At 43.0% G+C, this 22,227-nt stretch overlaps 1 protein-coding gene across 3 annotated transcripts in view; it reads right to left on the reverse strand.

The window, feature by feature from the left end:
* Nucleotides 1-3,657: 3,657 nt before the first annotated feature.
* Nucleotides 3,658-22,227, reverse strand: part of LOC118358522 (A disintegrin and metalloproteinase with thrombospondin motifs 12-like) — a 59,334-nt gene continuing 40,764 nt past the window's right edge. The window contains exons 17-25 of one of the 3 annotated variants that reach the window (XM_052479108.1): nucleotides 14,116-14,257; nucleotides 13,632-13,758; nucleotides 12,151-12,361; nucleotides 10,685-11,962; nucleotides 10,248-10,400; nucleotides 7,602-7,778; nucleotides 7,369-7,515; nucleotides 7,088-7,238; nucleotides 3,658-5,681 (exon numbers count right to left, since the gene is read on the reverse strand). In XM_052479108.1, coding sequence (XP_052335068.1) covers nucleotides 5,566-5,681; nucleotides 7,088-7,238; nucleotides 7,369-7,515; nucleotides 7,602-7,778; nucleotides 10,248-10,400; nucleotides 10,685-11,962; nucleotides 12,151-12,361; nucleotides 13,632-13,758; nucleotides 14,116-14,257 — 2,502 coding nt within the window. In that variant the 3' untranslated portion in view covers nucleotides 3,658-5,565. Of the gene's footprint in view, nucleotides 5,682-6,146; nucleotides 6,563-6,997; nucleotides 7,239-7,368; nucleotides 7,516-7,601; nucleotides 7,779-10,247; nucleotides 10,401-10,684; nucleotides 11,963-12,150; nucleotides 12,362-13,631; nucleotides 13,759-14,115; nucleotides 14,258-22,227 lie in introns of those variants that run through there. The other 2 variants (XM_052479106.1, XM_052479107.1) reach the window with 2 other exon arrangements.

A 22,227-nucleotide genomic window follows, 5' to 3' on the forward strand; every position in this document is an offset into this window, starting at 1 on the left:
AGAGCTTTGTCATCAAAGTTCAAAAAGCAAAGACAATTACCACAGGCCAATGTTTTTCTGATGTCTAGCTGCAAGCTGCAAATCAAATCGAATGTTAAACGCCACATGCTTTGCAAGCAACTGGACTAACAGTGAAACGCTTACTTTACTACGGGCCCTTCCCATCAACACAGGAGCTGGCTTTGTACCGTGCACATCATTGCATGTCAGTAATTTGACAGGTGGGATTTATATTCTCTCTACCTCTATTTCTCTATGAGAAAATAGGGTTTCTTTAAGAATCAATATAAATCATACATTATGTAGTATTTCATATATGCCTGTAATTCAGCTTGTGTTCATTAGGTTACAATGTAGCAAAATGAATAGAAATGGAAAACTAAATGTGACTACAAAAAATGACCCTAGTAAGTGCAAATAAAGTGTTCAACAAAACAAAACTACTATTTCAACTTGGATATGTAGCAACAGTTAAGTAGCATACTCTATGGAATGCTCACTCTTTAAAGCAATGAGTGATACTGACATTGAATTAATTGTTACACTACTTAGGTGAAGCTAAGGCAAATCTCAATCTCCTGGAAAGTTGCATTCTAGAATATTTCATCAGTGAGAGCCAACCGTAGATTTGATGTCTGGGCCCCAGGCCTGCTGTACTCTGTGTGTGCTGCCTGGGTCAGAGAAGGCTGTGGTGGAGACTTTAATAAAGGAACAGGCCTGGTACAGTACAGTACAGACAGGGATACCTGTGTTACTGCCTGAGGACACATAGTCTGATGGGGCCCAGATAGGTGGGACTGGGCCCCGCCTCGGCCGGCCAACGCATCCATTTCTATTCTCACTTCACCTTGATAGATGATGAAACGGCCACTGAAATTGGTTACTATTTGTTTTCCATTCATTTGTTAACAGAAAGCATTGTCTTTTCTTCACATTCATCATGTTGTTGAACTAGTCACGTTCAACAGTACGCAGAGACACCTTCCTTGGCAACTGTTGTTCTGGTCTTATAGGTGACCTGAGGCCTTTTTAGCCAGCCAGCCATCAAATGTCAATATTTGATGAGTGTCCCAGGCCGGTGTGTGGTGGTGGAGTGTCTGGTAACCCAGATGAGGTTGCTGTTTCCTGTTTTACGCTGAGCGATAGATGCCATGTTATCTCCCATTAGGGATGGGCGGTCACATCATCAGCCTGGCTGCAGCCCGCGGGTCGGTTACAGCAGGCTAGAGGAGTTTATTTACAGGTCATAGAATGGAGTCACTCACCTGCATCGAGCAGTGGTTGTCATTACTTTGATAACAAAGCAGTAACATTAACACAGACCCCAAACATTCATTTCATCATCAGAACTAAAATGGACAGACCAAGATAGAATAATATTATTGGCTTCTAATACGGTATGATGTCAAGTGAAAATGTACTAAAGAGTTTAAAAAATAATAATAATAATCTATGAACTAAAGCCATCTAAACATAAAGGGCTGCTTCCCGGACCCAGATTAAGCTTAGTCCTGACTTGAGCCTAGTTCTGTGTAGCTCAGTTGGTAGAGGATGGTGCTTGCTCTGCCAGGGTTATGGGTTTGATTCCAGGGGCCAACCATACGTGAAATGTATGCATGCATGACAGGAAGTTGCTTTGGATCAAAGCCTCTGCTAAATGGCACATTTTATTGTTTTAAATGACTGAATATTTTTGCAGGTCAGGACGAGTCTTTAGAAAGGGAAAGGGGGATACCTTAGTCAGTTACTGAATGCATTCAACTGAAATGTGTTTTCCGCATTTAACCTAACCCCTCTGAATCAGAGAGATGCGGGGCGGGGCCTGCCTAATGAAGAACTATTCAGCATGGAGTGCAGCGTGGAGTGCAGTCACTAGGAAAGAAGGAAACCAAGATTTTTTCCATTGTGCAGTTACTACAGACTCAACCCAATACACTATGACATCACAGCAGTAAGAGAGATGGGGTTTGGTAATAGGTCTACAGTTGGATGGAGACAGCGCCGTTATAAACACACTCACTCACACACATACACACACACACGCGTACACACACTGACTGTATCTATGACACTGTGCTCCACATTGGGCCGGTGTACCGTTACTGCTGACTTGCTTCTGGCATAGTCTCAGGTTATCTGGGACAGAGGAGTTCAATATGATTCCTGAAACAGAATCTGGTGCTATGGTTCTAGGTGTTACACAGCTACAGATGTTAATTTGGTAGCAAGAGAACTTCTGGTTGCAAGAGAACTTTCCTGTATTGCAGGATATGTAAAAGTTGTAGTGTATTTGAGGTTTAAAAAGGCTTCTTAATATTGCAATTTCCACATTGAAATTTCAGACTTGATTTTACCTTACCAAAAATGGATTAGCCCCTACAAAAATGGCTCAAATTGGCTCAAATTAAGATCCTACATCTGTAGCTAATCACTGACTGTTTTCAACTGAGAATATTCCCCCTCACCTTTCCGCTGTGATAGCCCATGTCTGTTGTGGGCTGAGCTGGGTATGTGCTCTACATTGGTGGTCTATGTGTTCCTTTTCCCTAAAGACATACGCGGTGAACAGTCCAATTTCATATTAAAGCATGTAGACCAAGCAGGAGGTACTTACATAGTGCACATATTATTACAGTGGAAGCTGCTGAGGGGAGGACGGCTCATAATAATGGCTGGAACGGAACAAATGGCATAGCATCAAACACCTGGAAACCATGTGTTTGATGTATTTGATCCCATTCCACTTATTCCGCTCCAGCCTTTGCCACGAGCCCTTCCTCCCCAATTAGGGTGACACCAACCACCTGTGATACTATATACAGTACCCTTCAAACTCAACTCTGGACCTTGAAGTTAAAGCTTTGCTATTTGAAGAGTATTACCACCGATAACTGTGTTTTTCATTGTTCCTCTCTGAACATGGACTGGTTAAGACCTGGAACACCAGGTGGGTGCCATTAAATATGAGTTAAAACACAAAGGCACCAGGCTCTGGACTTCGCAGCGTAAGAGTTGATTAGCCCAGATCCTAACAAGTGCACTTATTCAGATGAATGCTACCTCCAGTCCAAATTCCATTACATTAATTACTCCCGTTTCGCATGAGCAATCATGACAGTGAACTGTACTAGAAAATGTACAATGCCATGAAACACATTGAGGAGCATAATGTTATAGAATGCATCCTGTTTACCTTGCCAACTATAAAACCAGTTGTGGGTGATGAGAGAAGTTGGGATCCCCTGACGTCATGAGCCTGAGGCCAGTGTTAAAGCTTTGCTGTTTGAAGAGTATTACCACCAATAACATCCTCCTCTTCATTTCCTCCTAGATCGACCACATGGCTCATATCTCACCGATACTGTCAGGACAACATAGACAACCAGGGGCACCATGGGCCAGGCAGGACTCGGACTACATAACATCATCCCGTCAGAACACACACACACACACACACACACACACACACACACACACACACACACACACACACACACACACACACACACACAAACCCATTTTTTGGACACCACAATCACAAGAAGGCTGCAAACTCCAAACTAATACCTGATGGTGGGGTTCTGCAGGGAAATAACAGTGAAAAGGAATGATATAATCTTGATGGACATTCAAAGCAAAAAGCAGTCACACCAAACGCTTATTTCATCATTGCATTTATTGCTGAAGGTTTGTATAAAGATAATAGCACCTGTACAATATCATATAAACACATCGGCAATCTTAACTGAGGCCTGAGAGGGATGACCTGCAACAACTCATTCTCATTGGCCAGCCTAATAAAGGGGAGGGGCACCACAGGATAGATATACAGCACTAGAGTAGTATGACGTTACCCAGAGACACCAATCTAGGGTCAGTTTTATGTTTTCCCCTCATGGTTAAAGTTAGGATTTGGGGAGCGTAAACTGATCCCAGATCTATGCCTCAGGTAAATCCCTTTTCAGAGCCACAGTACGCTGGAGAGCTCTTAGAACGAGAGAAATAACACTGAAAAACCCACAATAACACAATTTAAAAAACACTAGACAAAAACATTCATCTTTATTGTATAGTCTACTATTTACCCAGTATTTTCTTAGAAGCAGAGATGTGAAGTATTTAAAATACTTCTGAGTATTGTGTAATTTCTATTACACTGGACCGAACTCCACTCCAATCTGTTTTTATCAAGATCCTTTTGAAAGCTGTCATTGTATTTTCTAAATATTTAGTTGTTGTTGTTATAGCGGTTCACCATTGTGGCCCCGTATCACTCTGTATTGGAATCAGAAGTCTGGTGGCACTACGGGGTGATAAGAGCATCTGCTAAATTAGCTAAATGTAAATGTGTATGTCAAAATGGACAATTGCAAAGCAAGCTGAGTGTTATGTGAATAAGCTCCGCCCCAAAACAAGGTTTGTCTAGAAGGGATACAGCTTTTGTCAAAATTGACATTTGTAGAAGGTTTAGGAGAATTCACGCAAGCAGGTTAGGAGAATCAACGTAGCAGGTTAGGAGAATTAGGCTAAACTGTATGCCATCTAGACGTGACCCTGAAACAAGGCCAATAATAATACCCAGTGTGCTTTGCAGTTCATTTTGGTATGTTCATTTTCACATATACATTTACATTTTGGTTATGTAGCAGACACTCTTATCCAGAGTGACATACAGTCAGTGCAAATGATCAACAACATATCACAGTTATAGCAAGTAAACCGTTACTGAGAATGCTGTTGCAACCGTTACTGAGAATGCTGTTGCAACCGTTACTGAGAATGCTGTTGCAACCATTATTGAGAATGCTGTTGCTGTTCGGACCAGTTAAGTGCTTCTGTATTATAAAATACAAAATACATGTATTTGAATTAAATACATTTAAAAATTCAAGTATTTTGTGGTTTATTTTGATACATTGATCTTTATGGTATTTTGTTATTGTATTTGGTCATTTTTGCCAATCCCTGCTCAGAAGTGACATGGAAAATGTTGATGACATAATAGTTATCTTGTCATTACTAATTTGTTTGGGGGATTAATTAAGTATCAGAAAATACCCATTTTCACATCCTAATGTCTTTGTAAATACGAGGCAAAAACCAACTGAAAGGGGATTGTAAACACAGTGTTATCGGATGTCATCATCATTTCTGTGGTGGGGGAACGGTGAATAGAAAACAACATGGCAGCCGATTACACAGGTATACATTCTGAGTGACATTCATCAGTATTGGAAAGCAGGTGGGATATTGGAGAGAAGTTGACATAACTAACTCTTTAGAGGCAGCTGGAGGCCTGTTACCCTGGAAGAGCTGGGAAGGTGCAAGACTGGCTAAGACAAACTGCACACAGCAGCAGTACACAGTACCATAGCTCCATGAATTTCTGCCCAATGAAGATAACGACAGTTTGTGGGGGTTATTATGATGATGATGGTGAAAAGGCTGCTGTCGGCTGATTGCACTAGAGATGAAATCCACCAATAGGATCGCAGTGTGGAAGCCCTGTACGTGTGCATTTTGTATGAGAGGGGTCCATGTGGTGGGTGTAGTGCGGGTCAGAGTTTACCCTCTACAGGTGACACAGCACTGTTTCTGGATGGACCTGAGGGAGCAGCGGCCCAGCAGCTTCAACTTGTCACAGAACCGAGACGACATGCTGTTCTTCCTACACAGCAGACCTATTGAACCAACACCAAGGACAGAACAGAACACGGATTTATGTCAACCGCAATGAATAAAAGCATCCAGTGCCACTACAGTTTAGTACCTTGCTTAAGGGCACATCGACACATGTTTCACCTAGCTGGCTTTGGGGTTTAAACGAGCAACCTTTCAGTTACCGGCCTAGCGCTCTTAACGGCTAGGCTACCTGCTGTACTGTATGTCCATCAACAGTATATACAGCTCTGGAAAAAATGAAGAGACCACTGCAAAATGATCCGTTTCTCTGGGTTTACTATTTATAGGTATGTGTTTGGGTAAAATGAACATTTTGTTTTATTCTATAAGCTACTGACAGCATTTCTCCCAAATTCCAAATCAAATATTGTAATTTAGAGCTTTTATTCGCAGAAAATGACAACTGGTCATAATAACAAAAAATATGCAGTGTTGTTAGACCTCGAATAATACAAAGAAAAATAATAACATTTTTAAACAACACAATACTAATGTTTTAACTTAGGAAGAGTTCAGAAATCAATATTTGGTGGAATAACCCTGATTTTCAATCACAGCTTTCATGCGTCTTGGCATGCTCTAAACCCTGAGTGTTTGACGGTAATTAAGTTGTCTGTGGTTTTTCGTACTCACTGATACTTTGTCACTATTATACTTTGTATGAGTTATGTTACGGGTCTCGTTACCATCCCCCCTACACTGTCGTGCCAAAGGGATTCCTAACAGTTAGTCTTACCTGTGGTACCTGTGTTAGTGGTACCTGTGTTAGTGGTATCTCTGTTAGTGGTACCTGTGTTAGTGGTACCTGTGTTAGTGGTACCTGTGTTAGTGGTATCTCTGTTAGTGGTACCTGTGTTAGTGGTATCTCTGTTAGTGGTACCTGTGTTAGTGGTACCTGTGTTAGTGGTATCTCTGTTAGTGGTACCTGTGTTAGTGGTACCTGTGTTAGTGGTACCTGTGTTAGTGGTATCTCTGTTAGTGGTACCTGTGTTAGTGGTACCTGTGTTAGTGGTACCTGTGTTAGTGGTATCTCTGTTAGTGGTACCTGTGTTAGTGGTACCTGTGTTAGTGGTACCTGTGTTAGTGGTATCTCTGTTAGTGGTACCTGTGTTAGTGGTATCTCTGTTAGTGGTACCTGTGTTAGTGGTACCTGTGTTAGTGGTACCTGTGTTAGTCGTACCTGTGTTAGTCGTACCTATGTTTGTCGTACCTGTGTTTGTCTTACCTGTGTTAGTGGTACCTGTGTTAGTGGTACCTGTGTTAGTGGTATCTCTGTTAGTGGTACCTGTGTTAGTGGTACCTGTGTTAGTGGTACCTGTGTTAGTGGTACCTGTGTTAGTGGTACCTGTGTTAGTCGTACCTGTGTTAGTCGTACCTATGTTTGTCGTACCTGTGTTTGTCTTACCTGTGTTAGTCTTACACTCCTGCAAGTTGCATGTCCTGATTGTGTCAGGCCTGTTGCTCTGGTCACAGAGACTGTTCTCCACAGAGCTAGAGTCCTCAACGACACACGGCACCACGCGATGCTGCATCCCCCCACCACAACTCACAGAGCACTGACATACACAGGAGAAAACAGATATTACTCACACACACTATTCCCCACTGACACACCGTACCATGCAATGCACACTCTGAACATGTAACAGGTGCACAAACTGTAAGTATGTTCCCCTGTGCCATTACCTTCTCCCAGTCCTGCGGGTCCCAGTAGCTGCAGCGCTGCAGGTTGCAGGTCTCTGTGTCGTTTGGTCTCTGGGTGGCGCTACAGCGCTGTGGCTCAGGGCAGTACACCAGCCGCTCCCACAATCCACCACCACAGCTACGAGAACACTGGGGATGAAAGGAGTTTATATTAACAATCATATTGTAATTCATATGAACCAATCCAGTCAACATGTGATAACGTGTGTGTGTACCTGTCCCCAGGGGGAAGTTCTCCAGGGCTGGCAGGGTTGGGGATGACAGGACAGGGTGCTGGGGGGTCTGGAGGATAGAGCTTGGCAGTGGAACGGTCTCAGTGGATGTCCCTTCTGCCCATCCACACACTGCACCTCACGCTGCCTCCTTCCCACCACCTCACATCGCTCTGGACACTACGGAGAGAGAGGGGAGAGAGAATGAGAGAGAGGGTGAGAGGAGAGAGAGAATGAAAGAGGGTGGGAAGAGAGAGAGCGAATGAGAAAGGGTGGGAGGAGAGAGACAATGAGAGAGAGTGGGTGGGAGAGAGAGAATGAGAGAGATTGGGTGGGAGGAGAGAGAGAATGAGAGAGGGGGTGGGAGGAGAGAGAGCGAATGAGAAAGGTTGGGAGGAGAGACAATGAGAGAGAGTGGGTGGGAGAGAGAGAATGAGAGAGATTGGGTGGGAGGAGAGAGAGAATGAGAGAGGGTGGGAGGAGAGAGAGAATGAGAGAGGGTGGGAAGAGAGAGAGCGAATGAGAGAGGGTGGGAGGAGAGAGAGAATGAGAGAGAGTGGGTGGGAGAGAGAGAATGAGAGAGAGGGGGGGAGGAGAGAGAGAATGAGAGAGGGTGGGAGGAGAGAGAGAATGAGAGAGGGTGGGAGGAGAGAGAAACTGAGAGAGGGTGGGAGGAGAGAGAGAATGAGAGAGAGCGGGTGGGAGAGAGAGAATGAGAGAGAGAGGGTGGGAGAGAGAATGAATGAGAGAGAGAGGGTGGGAGAGAGAGAATGAGAGAGAGAGGGTGGGAGAGAGAGAATGAGAGAGAGAGGGTGGGAGAGAGAGAATGAGAGAGAGAGGGTGGGAGAGAGAGAATGAGAGAGAGAAGGTGGGAGAGAGAGGGTGGGAGAGAGAGAATGAGAGAGAGCGGGTGGGAGAGAGAGGGTGGGAGAGAGAGAATGAGAGAGAGAGGGTGGGAGAGAGAGAATGAGAGAGAGAGGGTGGGAGAGAGAGGGTGGGAGAGAGAGAATGAGAGAGAGCGGGTGGGAGAGAGAGGGTGGGAGAGAGAGAATGAGAGAGAGAGGGTGGGAGAGAGAGAATGAGAGAGAGAGGGTGGGAGAGAGAGGGTGGGAGAGAGAGAATGAGAGAGAGAGGGTGGGAGAGAGAGGGTGGGAGAGAGAGGGTGGGAGAGAGAGAATGAGAGAGAGAGGGGGGAGGGAGAGAGAGAGGGTGGGAGAGAGAGAATGAGAGAGAGAGGGTGGGAGAGAGAGAATAGAGAGAGCGGGTGGGAGAGAGAGGGTGGGAGAGAGAGAATGAGAGAGAGAGGGTGGGAGAGAATGAGAGAGAGAGGGTGAGAGAGAGAGAATGAGAGAGAGAGGGTGGGAGAGAGAGAATGAGAGAGAGAGGGTGGGAGAGAGAGAATGAGAGAGAGAGGGTGGGAGAGAGAGAATGAGAGAGAGAGAGAGGGTGGGAGAGAGAGAATGAGAGAGAGAGGGTGGGAGAGAGAGAATGAGAGAGAGAGGGGGGTGGGAGAGAGAGAATGAGAGAGAGAGGGTGGGAGAGAGAGAATGAGAGAGAGAGGGTGGGAGAGAGAGAGAGAGAGAGAGAGAGAATGAGAGAGAGAGGGTGGGAGAGAGAGAATGAGAGAGAGAGGGTGGGAGAGAGAGAATGAGAGAGAGAGGGTGGGAGAGAGAGAATGAGAGAGAGAGGGTGGGAGAGAGAGAATGAGAGAGAGAGAGGGAGAGAGAGAATGAGAGTGGAGAGAGAGAGAGATGAGAGAGAGAGAGAGGGGTGGGAGAGAGAGAGAATGAGAGAGAGAGAGAGGGTGGGAGAGAGAGAATGAGAGAGAGAGAGAGGGTGGGAGAGAGAGAATGAGAGAGAGAGGGTGGGAGAGAGAGAATGAGAGAGAGAGAGAGGGTGGGAGAGAGAGAATGAGAGAGAGAGGGTGGGAGAGAGAGAATGAGAGAGAGAGAGAGAGAGAGGGTGGGAGAGAGAGAATGAGAGAGAGGGTGGGAGAGAGCGGAGCAAAGAAAAGAGTCCCCTCATCCAGCAGGTCCTGGGGCTGAGTTCACAGACCTGGTCCACTAACACACTGAAGCCTCAGGACCAGAACATCCAATCAATCAGAATAAACCAAATTACAACACTGTCAAAACAAAACATAAGCACAAGCACAAACTTAAATACAGTGCTATCTGGCCCTAAATCGACAGTACACCATGGCAAACTATTTGACCATGGTTATTGATAAAAATCTTGTGGATTGGCAGCCTGTGAGTTAGCAGATGTGGGTTGGCAACACACTACATTGCTGCCTGCCATAAGATGAGGGACAGTGTCTGACAGACCAACCAACCTGTACTATGCTTATTGTTATGGTTCAATGTTGAATAAAGGTTAAATAAAAAATTAAAAAATAAATGTATGGTTATTTTGACCCTTGATTATTGTTGATACTGTTGTCCCATTGATAATATGGATTATTATTATTTTAATTATGTTAATATTGTAAATCTCCAAAGTAAGCTCTGGCAATATGTACATTGTAACTTTATGCTAATAAAGCAAATTGAATTGAATTGAGAGAGAGAGAGAGAGAGAGAGAGGTATAGTATAATCAGCTCACCATAAGTGAGTTGGTGTCTTGCGTAGTTTACCCAGGATACTGACCTTGCTCCAGTTGCCACTCAGCCAGGTGGCACAGGGGCGCAGGTGGCAGGTACGAGCTGGTTCCGGTCTCTCCAGGTTGGCACAGTCCGATTCCCGCTGGGAGCTACACAGCACTGGCCTCCACACTGCCCCCAGGCCACATGACGTGGAACACTGACACAGACAACAGGTGAGAAGAGAGAGAGAGGAAGACGGAACGTCAGTAACAGGGTCAAGGGAGATTTGGTTTATTTGATTGAATTCTGATGTAAAACCCTCGATCATCAAAAGGAGGTATGTTGTAAGTAAGTATAGACGTGTGTCTTCTCCATGACTATACACCGCTATAAGAGGGTTCATTCTTACATTTGGGATTCTAATAAACAAAAGGCATTGTATCTTTATAGGGTCATCATCACTAAGCTCATCAACAGAGGGTTACAGTTTCCTGTACTCACCTCGCTCCAGTTGCCCACCACCCAGAACACATCCATGCTGATTGGCTCCTGGGCGTTCAGGGACCCACAGTCATTGGTGAAGGTCACTACGGTACTTTCTGGTTTCTGCTTCTGACCTTTGCCTTTTGAACAAAGGGAGGGGCCTTTAAAACGTGAGGCAGGCTTCTTAGCCAGTGGGCCTGGCTTTTTAGAACGGGGGGCAGAGCTGCCATTCTCTGGGATCTCATTGGGCTTCTTCAGCTTAATGATCCTCGCAGTGGGGTGGGGGGCATCTGTTGATGGGCTAGTGGAGTAGGGGGCATCTCTAGTGTGGAAAGTGCCTTCTGTTGTGGGGTACAGTGCTTGTTTACTGTGGTAAGGGACTTTGGGTGTACTCCTCACCCCTGCTGTGTGTGCCAGGGGTGTAGGGGTGGTGTGGGGCACTGTGGTTGCCCGTTGGGTGGAAGGGGTGGTTTTGGGGCGAGTGAGGGGGTAGTGGCGGGGGGTCACAGGCCGGCGTCCAGTGCCGGTTTGTGGGGCTGAGGGGGAGGTAGTGCGAAGTACTCTGGTTGCGTGTGGGGTTGTATGTGATGTTGTTTGGACACTTGCGTGCGGTGTAATTGTAGGGTGTAACCTGGTGGTGGTCACGGTGGCTGCTGATTGTTTGGGAGTCCTGAGAGAGGTTGCTGTGGTAAAAATGTCTAAATCTATATGCCCCTCCTTCCCTGTTGTCATGACGTCCTCCACTACATAGTCATACCCCGGGGTGTACCTCACCCCCGAGTCTGGAAACACAAAACCAGATGTACTCCCCTCCTCCTTTATCTCTTCTTCCTCTTTTTCTCTCATGTCCCTCTCTCTGTTCTCCTCTTCAGTAGGACTGGTCGTAATTAAAAAAACGTTCTTATCCTCTACACTCCCATTCTTCAACTCATAGCCATCTACGTCGATGATGTCAGAAGCTGTGGAGGATGGTGGAAGGGGCCTGGTGGTAGAGGTGGTGATGGGGGTTGTAGTTCTCTCAGTCACAGTGATGGTTCTGGGTGTAGCGGTGAGGCTGGTGCTTCTGGGACCCCAGGCGTGTGTAACCGGCTGCCTGGTGGGGTGTCTCTTGGGCGGGTAGACACGCCAGTATTTAGGGGGTGGTCCCGGACGTCGTCGGAGGCCTGCGCTTGGGCAGCTCAGCAGGGCACATAGAGACTTGGAGCGAGGCATGGTTTCTATGTCACACTTTCGTTTGGGTGCGGTCAGGCAGGTGACCGTCCGGGAGCGCACGCTACCACCACATGTCACTGGGCACTGAGAGGGAGAAAGATTAAATAGGTTATTAACACAACAAGGAAAGAGAGAGAGAGAGAGAGACAGAGCAAGAGAGAGAGGTTTACAAAACAGGCAGGATAGGGAAGCTAGAGAGGAGAATGGATAGAGGCATGGACAGAAACACAGGAAGAGACAGGGTGTGAGAGAGGGAGAGAATAGAACTGTACCGGGCTCCAGCTGCCCACGGCCCAGTCGGGTCCACAGGGCAGGTCTCTGTTGCAGGGCACCACAGGTTTGGGTTTGAGCAGCTGTTTACAGTCACCAGGGTGGAGGACTCTCTCCTCCCCTGCCACTGTGCGAACACACATCACTGTGCGCTTCCTCACCCCTCCTGAACCACAGGTGGCAGAGCACAGCTGCCAGCCCCCGACCCACCACCTACCCAGGGGGAGAGGGAACAGAGTGTGAGAGGGAACAGAGTGTGAGAGGGAACAGAGTGTGAGAGGGAACAGTGTGAGAGGGAACAGAGTGTGAGAGGGAACAGAGTGTGAGAGGGAACAGAGTGTGAGAGGGAACAGAGTGTGAGAGGGAACAGAGTGTGAGAGGGAACAGAGTGTGAGAGAGAACAGAGTGTGAGAGGGAACAGAGTGTGAGAGGGAACAGAGTGTGAGAAGGAACAGAGTGTGAGAGGGAACAGAGTGTGAGAGGGAACAGAGTGTGAGAGGGAACAGTGTGAGAGGGAACAGTGTGAGAGGGAACAGTGTGAGAGGGAACAGAGTGTGAGGGGGAACAGAGTGTGAGAGGGAACAGAGTGTGAGAGGGAACAGAGTGTGAGAGGGAACAGAGTGTGAGAGGGAACAGAGTGTGAGAGGGAACAGTGTGAGAGGGAACAGAGTGTGAGAGGGAACAGAGTGTGAGAGGGAACAGAGTGTGAGAGGGAACAGAGTGTGAGAGGGAACAGTGTGAGAGGGAACAGAGTGTGAGAGGGAACAGAGTGTGAGAGGGAACAGAGTGTGAGAGGGAACAGTGTGAGAGGGAACAGAGTGTGAGAGGGAACAGAGTGTGAGAGGGAACAGAGTGTGAGAGGGAACAGAGTGTGAGAGGGAACAGAGTGTGAGAGGGAACAGTGTGAGAGGGACCAGTGTGAGAGGGAACAGAGTGTGAGAGGGAACAGAGTGTGAGAGGGAACAGAGTGTGAGAGGGAACAGTGTGAGAGGGAACAGAGTGTGAGAGGGAACAGAGTGTGAGAGGGAACAGAGTATGAGAGGGAACAGAGTGTGAGAGGGAACAGAGTGTGAGAGGGAACAGTATGAGAGGGAACAGAGTGTGAGAGGGAACAGAGTGTGAGAGGGAACAGAGTGTGAGAGGGAACAGAGTGTGAGAGGGAACAGTGTGAGAGGGAACAGAGTGTGAGAGGGAACAGTGTGAGAGGGAACAGAGTGTGAGAGGGAACAGTGTGAGAGGGAACAGAGTGTGAGAGGGAACAGAGTGTGAGAGGGAACAGAGTGTGAGAGGGAACAGAGGAGTCCTGAACAAATATGTATTCTGCACATATTATTTTCAGATGCAAATCAGACTAAAAACAACCGTACTAAAAGTTAGAACAGACAGTAATAACACCAGATACAGCAGTAATAACGTAGTACTACAGTAGAAATAAGACAGGTATTATAGAGTGGTTGTCTTAGTAATGGGGACACTATGAAACCTGACGGGACAGTCCATGTTCTTGCACTTGCGGTGTCTGTCCTCCGGGCGGCTCTCTGGGTCACACAGAGACTCATCTACCACACCCACCTCCAGCTCAAAACACCTGACAGGTTGCTGCTGCTCACCTGGATGGCACAGAACACAGGGAATGTTTCTGCCTGAATAATCACACTGTAGGCTATAACTCTCAATACTGCTTAACTCTCTGAATTGAAATGCAATCATCATCCATATCATCAGAATCCAAAATCGACAACTCTTAATATCTGACAAGTTAACACACGGAGTACAAATATTCTACACACGGAGTACAAATATTCTACACACGGAGTACAAATATTCTACACACGGAGTACAAATATTCTACACACGGAGTACAAATATTCTACACACGGTGTATGGCCGTCCGACCAAAGCTGAATATGAATTTAAGAGCTTATGGGTAAAGCATATCATTAGTTGTTTAAAAGACAACCACTCACCTAGCCCACATGTGGTGCTGCAGTCTGTCCAGGCCCCATGCCTCCACCTGTACTCCGACTTGATTAACTCATTTCCTGTCTGGCGGCTCTTCTTGATGGTGTACTCGTACTTTATACCTGGGTTCTTCTCCTGGTACAGCAACTGAACAACAGGAACAACACCCAGCTGTTAGTGTGTGTGTATGACTTCTGAATCGTCATCTGGCTGGTCAATATCTAGCTGGGTGTTTTCCTGTGTTGGGTGTGCATAGTGTATATGGATTATGTGTGTAATTAGATTATGACTGGTTATTTGGTGTGTATAGTTTATATGGTGTGTGTCGTTAGATTATGACTGGTTATTTGGTGTGTATAGTTTATATGGTGTGTGTCGTTAGATTATGACTGGTTATTTGGTGTGTATAGTTTATATGGTGTTTGTAGTTTATATTGTGTGTGTCGTTAGATTATGACTGGTTATTTGGTGTGTATAGTTTATATGGTGTTTGTAGTTAGATTATGACTGGTTATTTGGTGTGTATAGTTTATATGGTGTTTGTAGTTAGATTATGACTGGTTATTTGGTGTGTATAGTTTATATGGTGTGTGTAGTTTATATGGTGTGTGTCGTTAGATTATGACTGGTTATTTGGTGTGTATAGTTTATATGGTGTTTGTAGTTAGATTATGACTGGTTATTTGGTGTGTATAGTTTATATGGTATTTGTAGTTAGATTATGACTGGTTATTTGGTGTGTATAGTTTATATGGTGTGTGTAGTTTATATTGTGTGTGTAGTTAGATTATGACTGGTTATTTGGTGTGTATAGTTTATATGGTATTTGTAGTTAGATTATGACTGGTTATTTGGTGTGTATAGTTTATATGGTATTTGTAGTTAGATTATGACTGGTTATTTGGTGTGTATAGTTTATATGGTATTTGTAGTTAGATTATGACTGGTTATTTGGTGTGTATAGTTTATATGGTGTGTGTAGTTTATATGGTGTTTGTAGTTAGATTATGACTGGTTATTTGGTGTGTATAGTTTATATGGTGTGTGTAGTTTATATGGTGTTTGTAGTTAGATTATGACTGGTTATTTGGTGTGTATAGTTTATATGGTGTTTGTAGTTAGATTATGACTGGTTATTTGGTGTGTATAGTTTATATGGTGTTTGTAGTTAGATTATGACTGGTTATTTGGTGTGTATAGTTTATATGGTGTTTGTAGTTAGATTATGACTGGTTATTTGGTGTGTATAGTTTATATGGTATTTGTAGTTAGATTATGACTTTATATGGTGTTTTTATATTGTAGTTAGATTATGACTGGTTATTTGGTGTGTATAGTTTATATGGTGTTTGTAGTTAGATTATGACTGGTTATTTGGTGTGTATAGTTTATATGGTGTGTGTAGTTTATATTTGGTGTGTGTTTATATGGTATTTGTTAGATTATGACTGGTTATTTGGTGTGTATAGTTTATATGGTGTTTGTAGTTAGATTATGACTGGTTATTTGGTGTGTATAGTTTATATGGTGTTTGTAGTTAGATTATGACTGGTTATTTGGTGTGTATAGTTTATATGGTGTTTGTAGTTAGATTATGACTGGTTATTTGGTGTGTATAGTTTATATGGTGTTTGTAGTTAGATTATGACTGGTTATTTGGTGTGTATAGTTTATATGGTATTTGTAGTTAGATTATGACTGGTTATTTGGTGTGTATAGTTTATATGGTGTGTTAGATTATGACTTTATATTTATATGGTGTGTGTAGTTAGATTATGACTGGTTATTTGGTGTGTATAGTTTATATGGTATTTGTAGTTAGATTATGACTGGTTATTTGGTGTGTATAGTTTATATGGTATTTGTAGTTAGATTATGACTGGTTATTTGGTGTGTATAGTTTATATGGTATTTGTAGTTAGATTATGACTGGTTATTTGGTGTGTATAGTTTATATGGTGTGTGTAGTTTATATGGTGTTTGTAGTTAGATTATGACTGGTTATTTGGTGTGTATAGTTTATATGGTGTTTGTAGTTAGATTATGACTGGTTATTTGGTGTGTATAGTTTATATGGTGTGTGTAGTTTATATGGTGTGTGTCGTTAGATTATGACTGGTTATTTGGTGTGTATAGTTTATATGGTATTTGTAGTTAGATTATGACTGGTTATTTGGTGTGTATAGTTTATATGGTGTGTGTAGTTTATATGGTGTTTGTAGTTAGATTATGACTGGTTATTTGGTGTGTATAGTTTATATGGTGTGTGTAGTTTATATGGTGTTTGTAGTTAGATTATGACTGGTTATTTGGTGTGTATAGTTTATATGGTGTTTGTAGTTAGATTATGACTGGTTATTTGGTGTGTATAGTTTATATGGTGTTTGTAGTTAGATTATGACTGGTTATTTGGTGTGTATAGTTTATATGGTATTTGTAGTTAGATTATGACTGGTTATTTGGTGTGTATAGTTTATATGGTATTTGTAGTTAGATTATGACTGGTTATTTGGTGTGTATAGTTTATATGGTGTGTGTAGTTTATATGGTGTTTGTAGTTAGATTATGACTGGTTATTTGGTGTGTATAGTTTATATGGTGTTTGTAGTTAGATTATGACTGGTTATTTGGTGTGTATAGTTTATATGGTGTTTGTAGTTAGATTATGACTGGTTATTTGGTGTGTATAGTTTATATGGTGTGTGTAGTTTATATGGTGTGTGTCGTTAGATTATGACTGGTTATTTGGTGTGTATAGTTTATATGGTGTTTGTATAGTTTATATGGTGTGTATAGTTTATATGGTGTTTTATAGATTATGACTGGTTATTTGGTGTGTATAGGTTATATGGTGTTTGTAGTTAGATTATGACTGGTTATTTGGTGTGTATAGTTTATATGGTGTTTGTAGTTAGATTATGACTGGTTATTTGGTGTGTATAGTTTATATGGTGTGTGTCGTTAGATTATGACTGGTTATTTGGTGTGTATAGTTTATATGGTGTTTGTAGTTAGATTATGACTGGTTATTTGGTGTGTATAGTTTATATGGTGTGTGTAGTTTATATGGTGTGTGTCGTTAGATTATGACTGGTTATTTGGTGTGTATAGTTTATATGGTGTTTGTAGTTAGATTATGACTGGTTATTTGGTGTGTATAGTTTATATGGTATTTGTAGTTAGATTATGACTGGTTATTTGGTGTGTATAGTTTATATGGTGTGTGTAGTTTATATTGTGTGTGTAGTTAGATTATGACTGGTTATTTGGTGTGTATAGTTTATATGGTATTTGTAGTTAGATTATGACTGGTTATTTGGTGTGTATAGTTTATATGGTATTTGTAGTTAGATTATGACTGGTTATTTGGTTATTTGTATAGTTTATATGGTATTTGTAGTTAGATTATGACTGGTTATTTGGTGTGTATAGTTTATATGGTGTGTGTAGTTTATATGGTGTTTGTAGTTAGATTATGACTGGTTATTTGGTGTGTATAGTTTATATGGTGTTTGTAGTTAGATTATGACTGGTTATTTGGTATAGTTTATATGTATAGTTTATATTTGGTGTGTATAGTTTATATGGTGTTTGTAGTTAGATTATGACTGGTTATTTGGTGTGTATAGTTTATATGGTGTGTGTAGTTAGATTATGACTGGTTATTTGGTGTGTATAGTTTATATGGTGTTTGTAGTTAGATTATGACTGGTTATTTGGTGTGTATAGTTTATATGGTGTTTGTAGTTAGATTATGACTGGTTATTTGGTGTGTATAGTTTATATGGTGTGTTTATATGTAGTTTATATGGTGTGTGTTTATATGGTTAGATTATGACTGGTTATTTGGTGTGTATAGTTTATATGGTGTTTGTAGTTAGATTATGACTGGTTATTTGGTGTGTATAGTTTATATGGTGTGTGTAGTTTATGGTATAGTGTGTGTGTGTGTGTAGTTAGATTATGACTGGTTATTTGGTGTGTATAGTTTATATGGTGTTTGTAGTTAGATTATGACTGGTTATTTGGTGTGTATAGTTTATATGGTATTTGTAGTTAGATTATGACTGGTTATTTGGTGTGTATAGTTTATATGGTGTGTGTAGTTTATATTGTGTGTGTAGTTAGATTATGACTGGTTATTTGGTGTGTATAGTTTATATGGTATTTGTAGTTAGATTATGACTGGTTATTTGGTGTGTTTATAGTTTATATGGTGGTTATTTGGTGTGTATTTGTAGTTAGATTATGACTGGTTATTTGGTGTGTATAGTTTATATGGTATTTGTAGTTAGATTATGATTGGTTATTTGGTGTGTATAGTTTATATGGTATTTGTAGTTAGATTATGACTGGTTATTTGGTGTGTATAGTTTATATGGTATTTGTAGTTAGATTATGACTGGTTATTTGGTGTGTATAGTTTATATGGTGTGTGTAGTTTATATGGTATTTGTAGTTAGATTATGACTGGTTATTTGGTGTGTATAGTTTATATGGTGTGTGTAGTTAGATTATGACTGGTTATTTGGTGTGTATAGTTTATATGGTGTGTGTAGTTTATATTGTGTGTGTAGTTAGATTATGACTGGTTATTTGGTGTGTATAGTTTATATGGTGTGTGTCGTTAGATTATGACTGGTTATTTGGTGTGTATAGTTTATATGGTGTTTGTAGTTAGATTATGACTGGTTATTTGGTGTGTATAGTTTATATGGTATTTGTAGTTAGATTATGACTGGTTATTTGGTGTGTATAGTTTATATGGTGTGTGTAGTTTATATTGTGTGTGTAGTTAGATTATGACTGGTTATTTGGTGTGTATAGTTTATATGGTATTTGTAGTTAGATTATGACTGGTTATTTGGTGTGTATAGTTTATATGGTATTTGTAGTTAGATTATGACTGGTTATTTGGTGTGTATAGTTTATATGGTATTTGTAGTTAGATTATGACTGGTTATTTGGTGTGTATAGTTTATATGGTATTTGTAGTTAGATTATGACTGGTTATTTGGTGTGTATAGTTTATATGGTGTGTGTAGTTTATATTGTGTGTGTAGTTAGATTATGACTGGTTATTTGGTGTGTATAGTTTATATGGTATTTGTAGTTAGATTATGACTGGTTATTTGGTGTGTATAGTTTATATGGTATTTGTAGTTAGATTATGACTGGTTATTTGGTGTGTATAGTTTATATGGTATTTGTAGTTAGATTATGACTGGTTATTTGGTGTGTATAGTTTATATGGTGTGTGTAGTTAGATTATGACTGGTTATTTGGTGTGTATAGTTTATATGGTCAGTCAGAGCTGTCAGCCTGCATGGAGCAGTCAGAACTGTCAGTCTGTATGAAGCAGCCAGAGATGTCAGTCTGCATGAAGCAGCCAGAGCTGTCAGTCTGTATGAAGCAGCCAGAGCTGTCAGTCTGCATGAAGCAGCCAGAGCTGTCAGTCTGCATGAAGCAGCCAGAGCTGTCAGTCTGTATGAAGCAACCAGAGCTGTCAGTCTGCATTAAGCAGCCAGATCTGCCAGTCTGCAAAGAGCTGTCAGTCTGCAAGGAGCTGCCAGTCTGCAAGGAGCTGCCAGTCTGCAAGGAGCAGTCAGAGCTGTCAGCCTGCATGGAGCAGTCAGAGCTGTCAGTCTGCATGAAGCAGCCAGAGCTGTCAGTCTGTATGAAGCAGCCATAGTTGTCAGTCTGCATGGAGCAGTCAGAGCTGTCAGTCTGCATGAAGCAGCCAGAGCTGTCAGTCTGTATGAAGCAACCAGAGCTGTCAGTCTGTATGAAGCAGCCAGAGCTGTCAGTCTGTATGAAGCAACCAGAGCTGTCAGTCTGTATGAAGCAGCCAGAGATGTCAGTCTGCATGAAGCAGCCAGAGCTCTCAGTCTGCAAGGAGCTGCCAGTCTGCAAGGTGCTGCCAGCCTGCATGGAGCAGTCAGAGCTGTCAGCCTGCATGGAGCAGTCAGAGCTGTCAGTCTGCATGAAGCAGCCAGAGCTGTCAGTCTGTATGAAGCAGCCAGAGCTGTCAGTCTGCATGAAGCAGCCAGAGCTGTTAGTCTGCATGAAGCAGCCAGAGCTGTCAGTCTGTATGAAGCAACCAGAGCTGTCAGTCTGCATTAAGCAGCCAGAGCTGCCAGTCTGCAAAGAGCTGTCAGTCTGCAAGGAGCTGCCAGTCTGCAAGGAGCTGCCAGTCTGCAAGGAGCTGTCAGTCTGCAAGGAGCTGTCAGCCTGCATGGAGCAGCCAGAGCTGTCAGTCTGCAAGGAGCTGCCAGTCTGCAGGGAGCTGCCAGTCTGCAAGGTGCTGCCAGCCTGCATAGAGCAGCTAGATCCGCCAGTCAGCCATGATCTTCTAGATCTGCCAGTCAACCAGATTCTTCCAGATCTGCCAGTCAACCAGTCTCTTCCAGATCTGCCAGTCAACCAGAATCTTCCAGATCCGCCAGCCAGCCAGGATCTACCGGAGCCTACTACCTGCCTGAGCTTCATCTCAGTACTGGGCTTCCTCTCAGTACTGGGCTTCCTCTCAGTACTGGGCTTCCCCTCAGTACTGGGCTTCCCCTCAGTCCCGGACTGCCCCTCAGTCCCGGGCTGCCCCTCAGTCCAGGGCTGCCCCTCAGTCCCGAGCTGCCCCTCAGTCCCGAGCTTCCCCTCAGTCCCGAGCTGCCTCAGTCCCGAGCTGCCCCTCAGTCCCGAGCTGCCCCTCAGTCCCGAGCTGCCCCTCAGTCACGAGCTGCTCCTCAGTTCAGTGGGGTTCCGGGTGAGGACTATTATGCCATGGTCGGCGGCGAGGGTGGATTATCCCGGGACGCGAAGGGGAGGAACTATGACATTAATGGAGTGGGGTCCACGTCCCGAGCCGGAACCGCCACCATGGACAGACGCCCACCCGGACCCTCCCTATGGTTGTGAGGTGCGTCCGGGAGTCCGCACCTTAGGGGGGGGGGGGGGGGGGGTTCTGTCACGCCTTGGTCATTGTATTTTGTGTTTTCGTTATATATTTGTTCAGGCCAGGGTGTGACATGGGTTTATTGTGTTGTCGTATTGTTTTTTTTGTAGGCATTGGGATTGTGGTTGATGAGGGGTGTGTCTAGTTTAGGCTTTGCTGCCTGAGGCGGTTCTCAATCAGAGTCAGGTGATTCTTGTTGTCTCTGATTGGGAACCGTAATTAGGTAGCCTGGGTTTCACTGTGTATTTTGTGGGTGATTGTTCCTGTCTCTGTGTAGTGTTCACCAGATAGGCTGTAATTAGACTTCACGTTCCGTTTGTTGTTTTTGTATTTATTAAGTTATTTCATGTATCATCATTAGTTTCATTAAAGACATGAGTAACCACCACGCTGCATTTCGGTCCGACTCTCTTTCGACGAACGAATGCCTTTACATATATGGTGTGTGTAGTTAGATTATGACTGGTTACTTGGTGTGTATAGTTTATATTGTGTGTGTAGTTAGATTATGACTGGTTATTTGGTGTGTGTAGTTTATATGGTGTGTGTAGTTAGATTATGACTGGTTATTTGGTGTGTGTAGTTTAAATGGTGTGTGTAGTTAGATTATGACTGGTTATTTGGTGTGTGTAGTTTAAATGGTGTGTGTAGTTAGATTATGACTGGTTATTTGGTGTGTGTAGTTTAAATGGTGTGTGTAGTTAGATTATGACTGGTTATTTGGTGTGTGTAGTTTAAATGGTGTGTGTAATTAGATTTTGACTGGTTATTTGGTGTGTATAGTTTAAATGGTGTGTGTAGTTAGATTATGACTGGTTATTTGGTGTGTGTAGTTTAAATGGTGTGTGTAGTTAGATTATGACTGGTTATTTGGTGTGTGTAGTTTAAATGGTGTGTGTAATTAGATTTTGACTGGTTGTTTGGTGGGTATAGTTTAAATGGTGTGTCTAGTTTAAATGGTGTGTGTAGTTTAAATGGTGTGTGTACCTGGATCATGACTGGTTATTTGGTGTGTGTAGTTTAAATGGTGTGTGTAGTTAGATTATGACTGGTTATTTGGTGTGTGTAGTTTAAATGGTGTGTGTCGTTAGATTATGACTGGTTATTTGGTGTGTGTAGTTTAAATGGTGTGTGTAGTTAGATTATGACTGGTTATTTGGTGTGTGTA

This window comes from Oncorhynchus keta, chromosome 25, assembly GCF_023373465.1.
Source record: "Oncorhynchus keta strain PuntledgeMale-10-30-2019 chromosome 25, Oket_V2, whole genome shotgun sequence".
Lineage (NCBI taxonomy): Eukaryota > Metazoa > Chordata > Actinopteri > Salmoniformes > Salmonidae > Oncorhynchus > Oncorhynchus keta.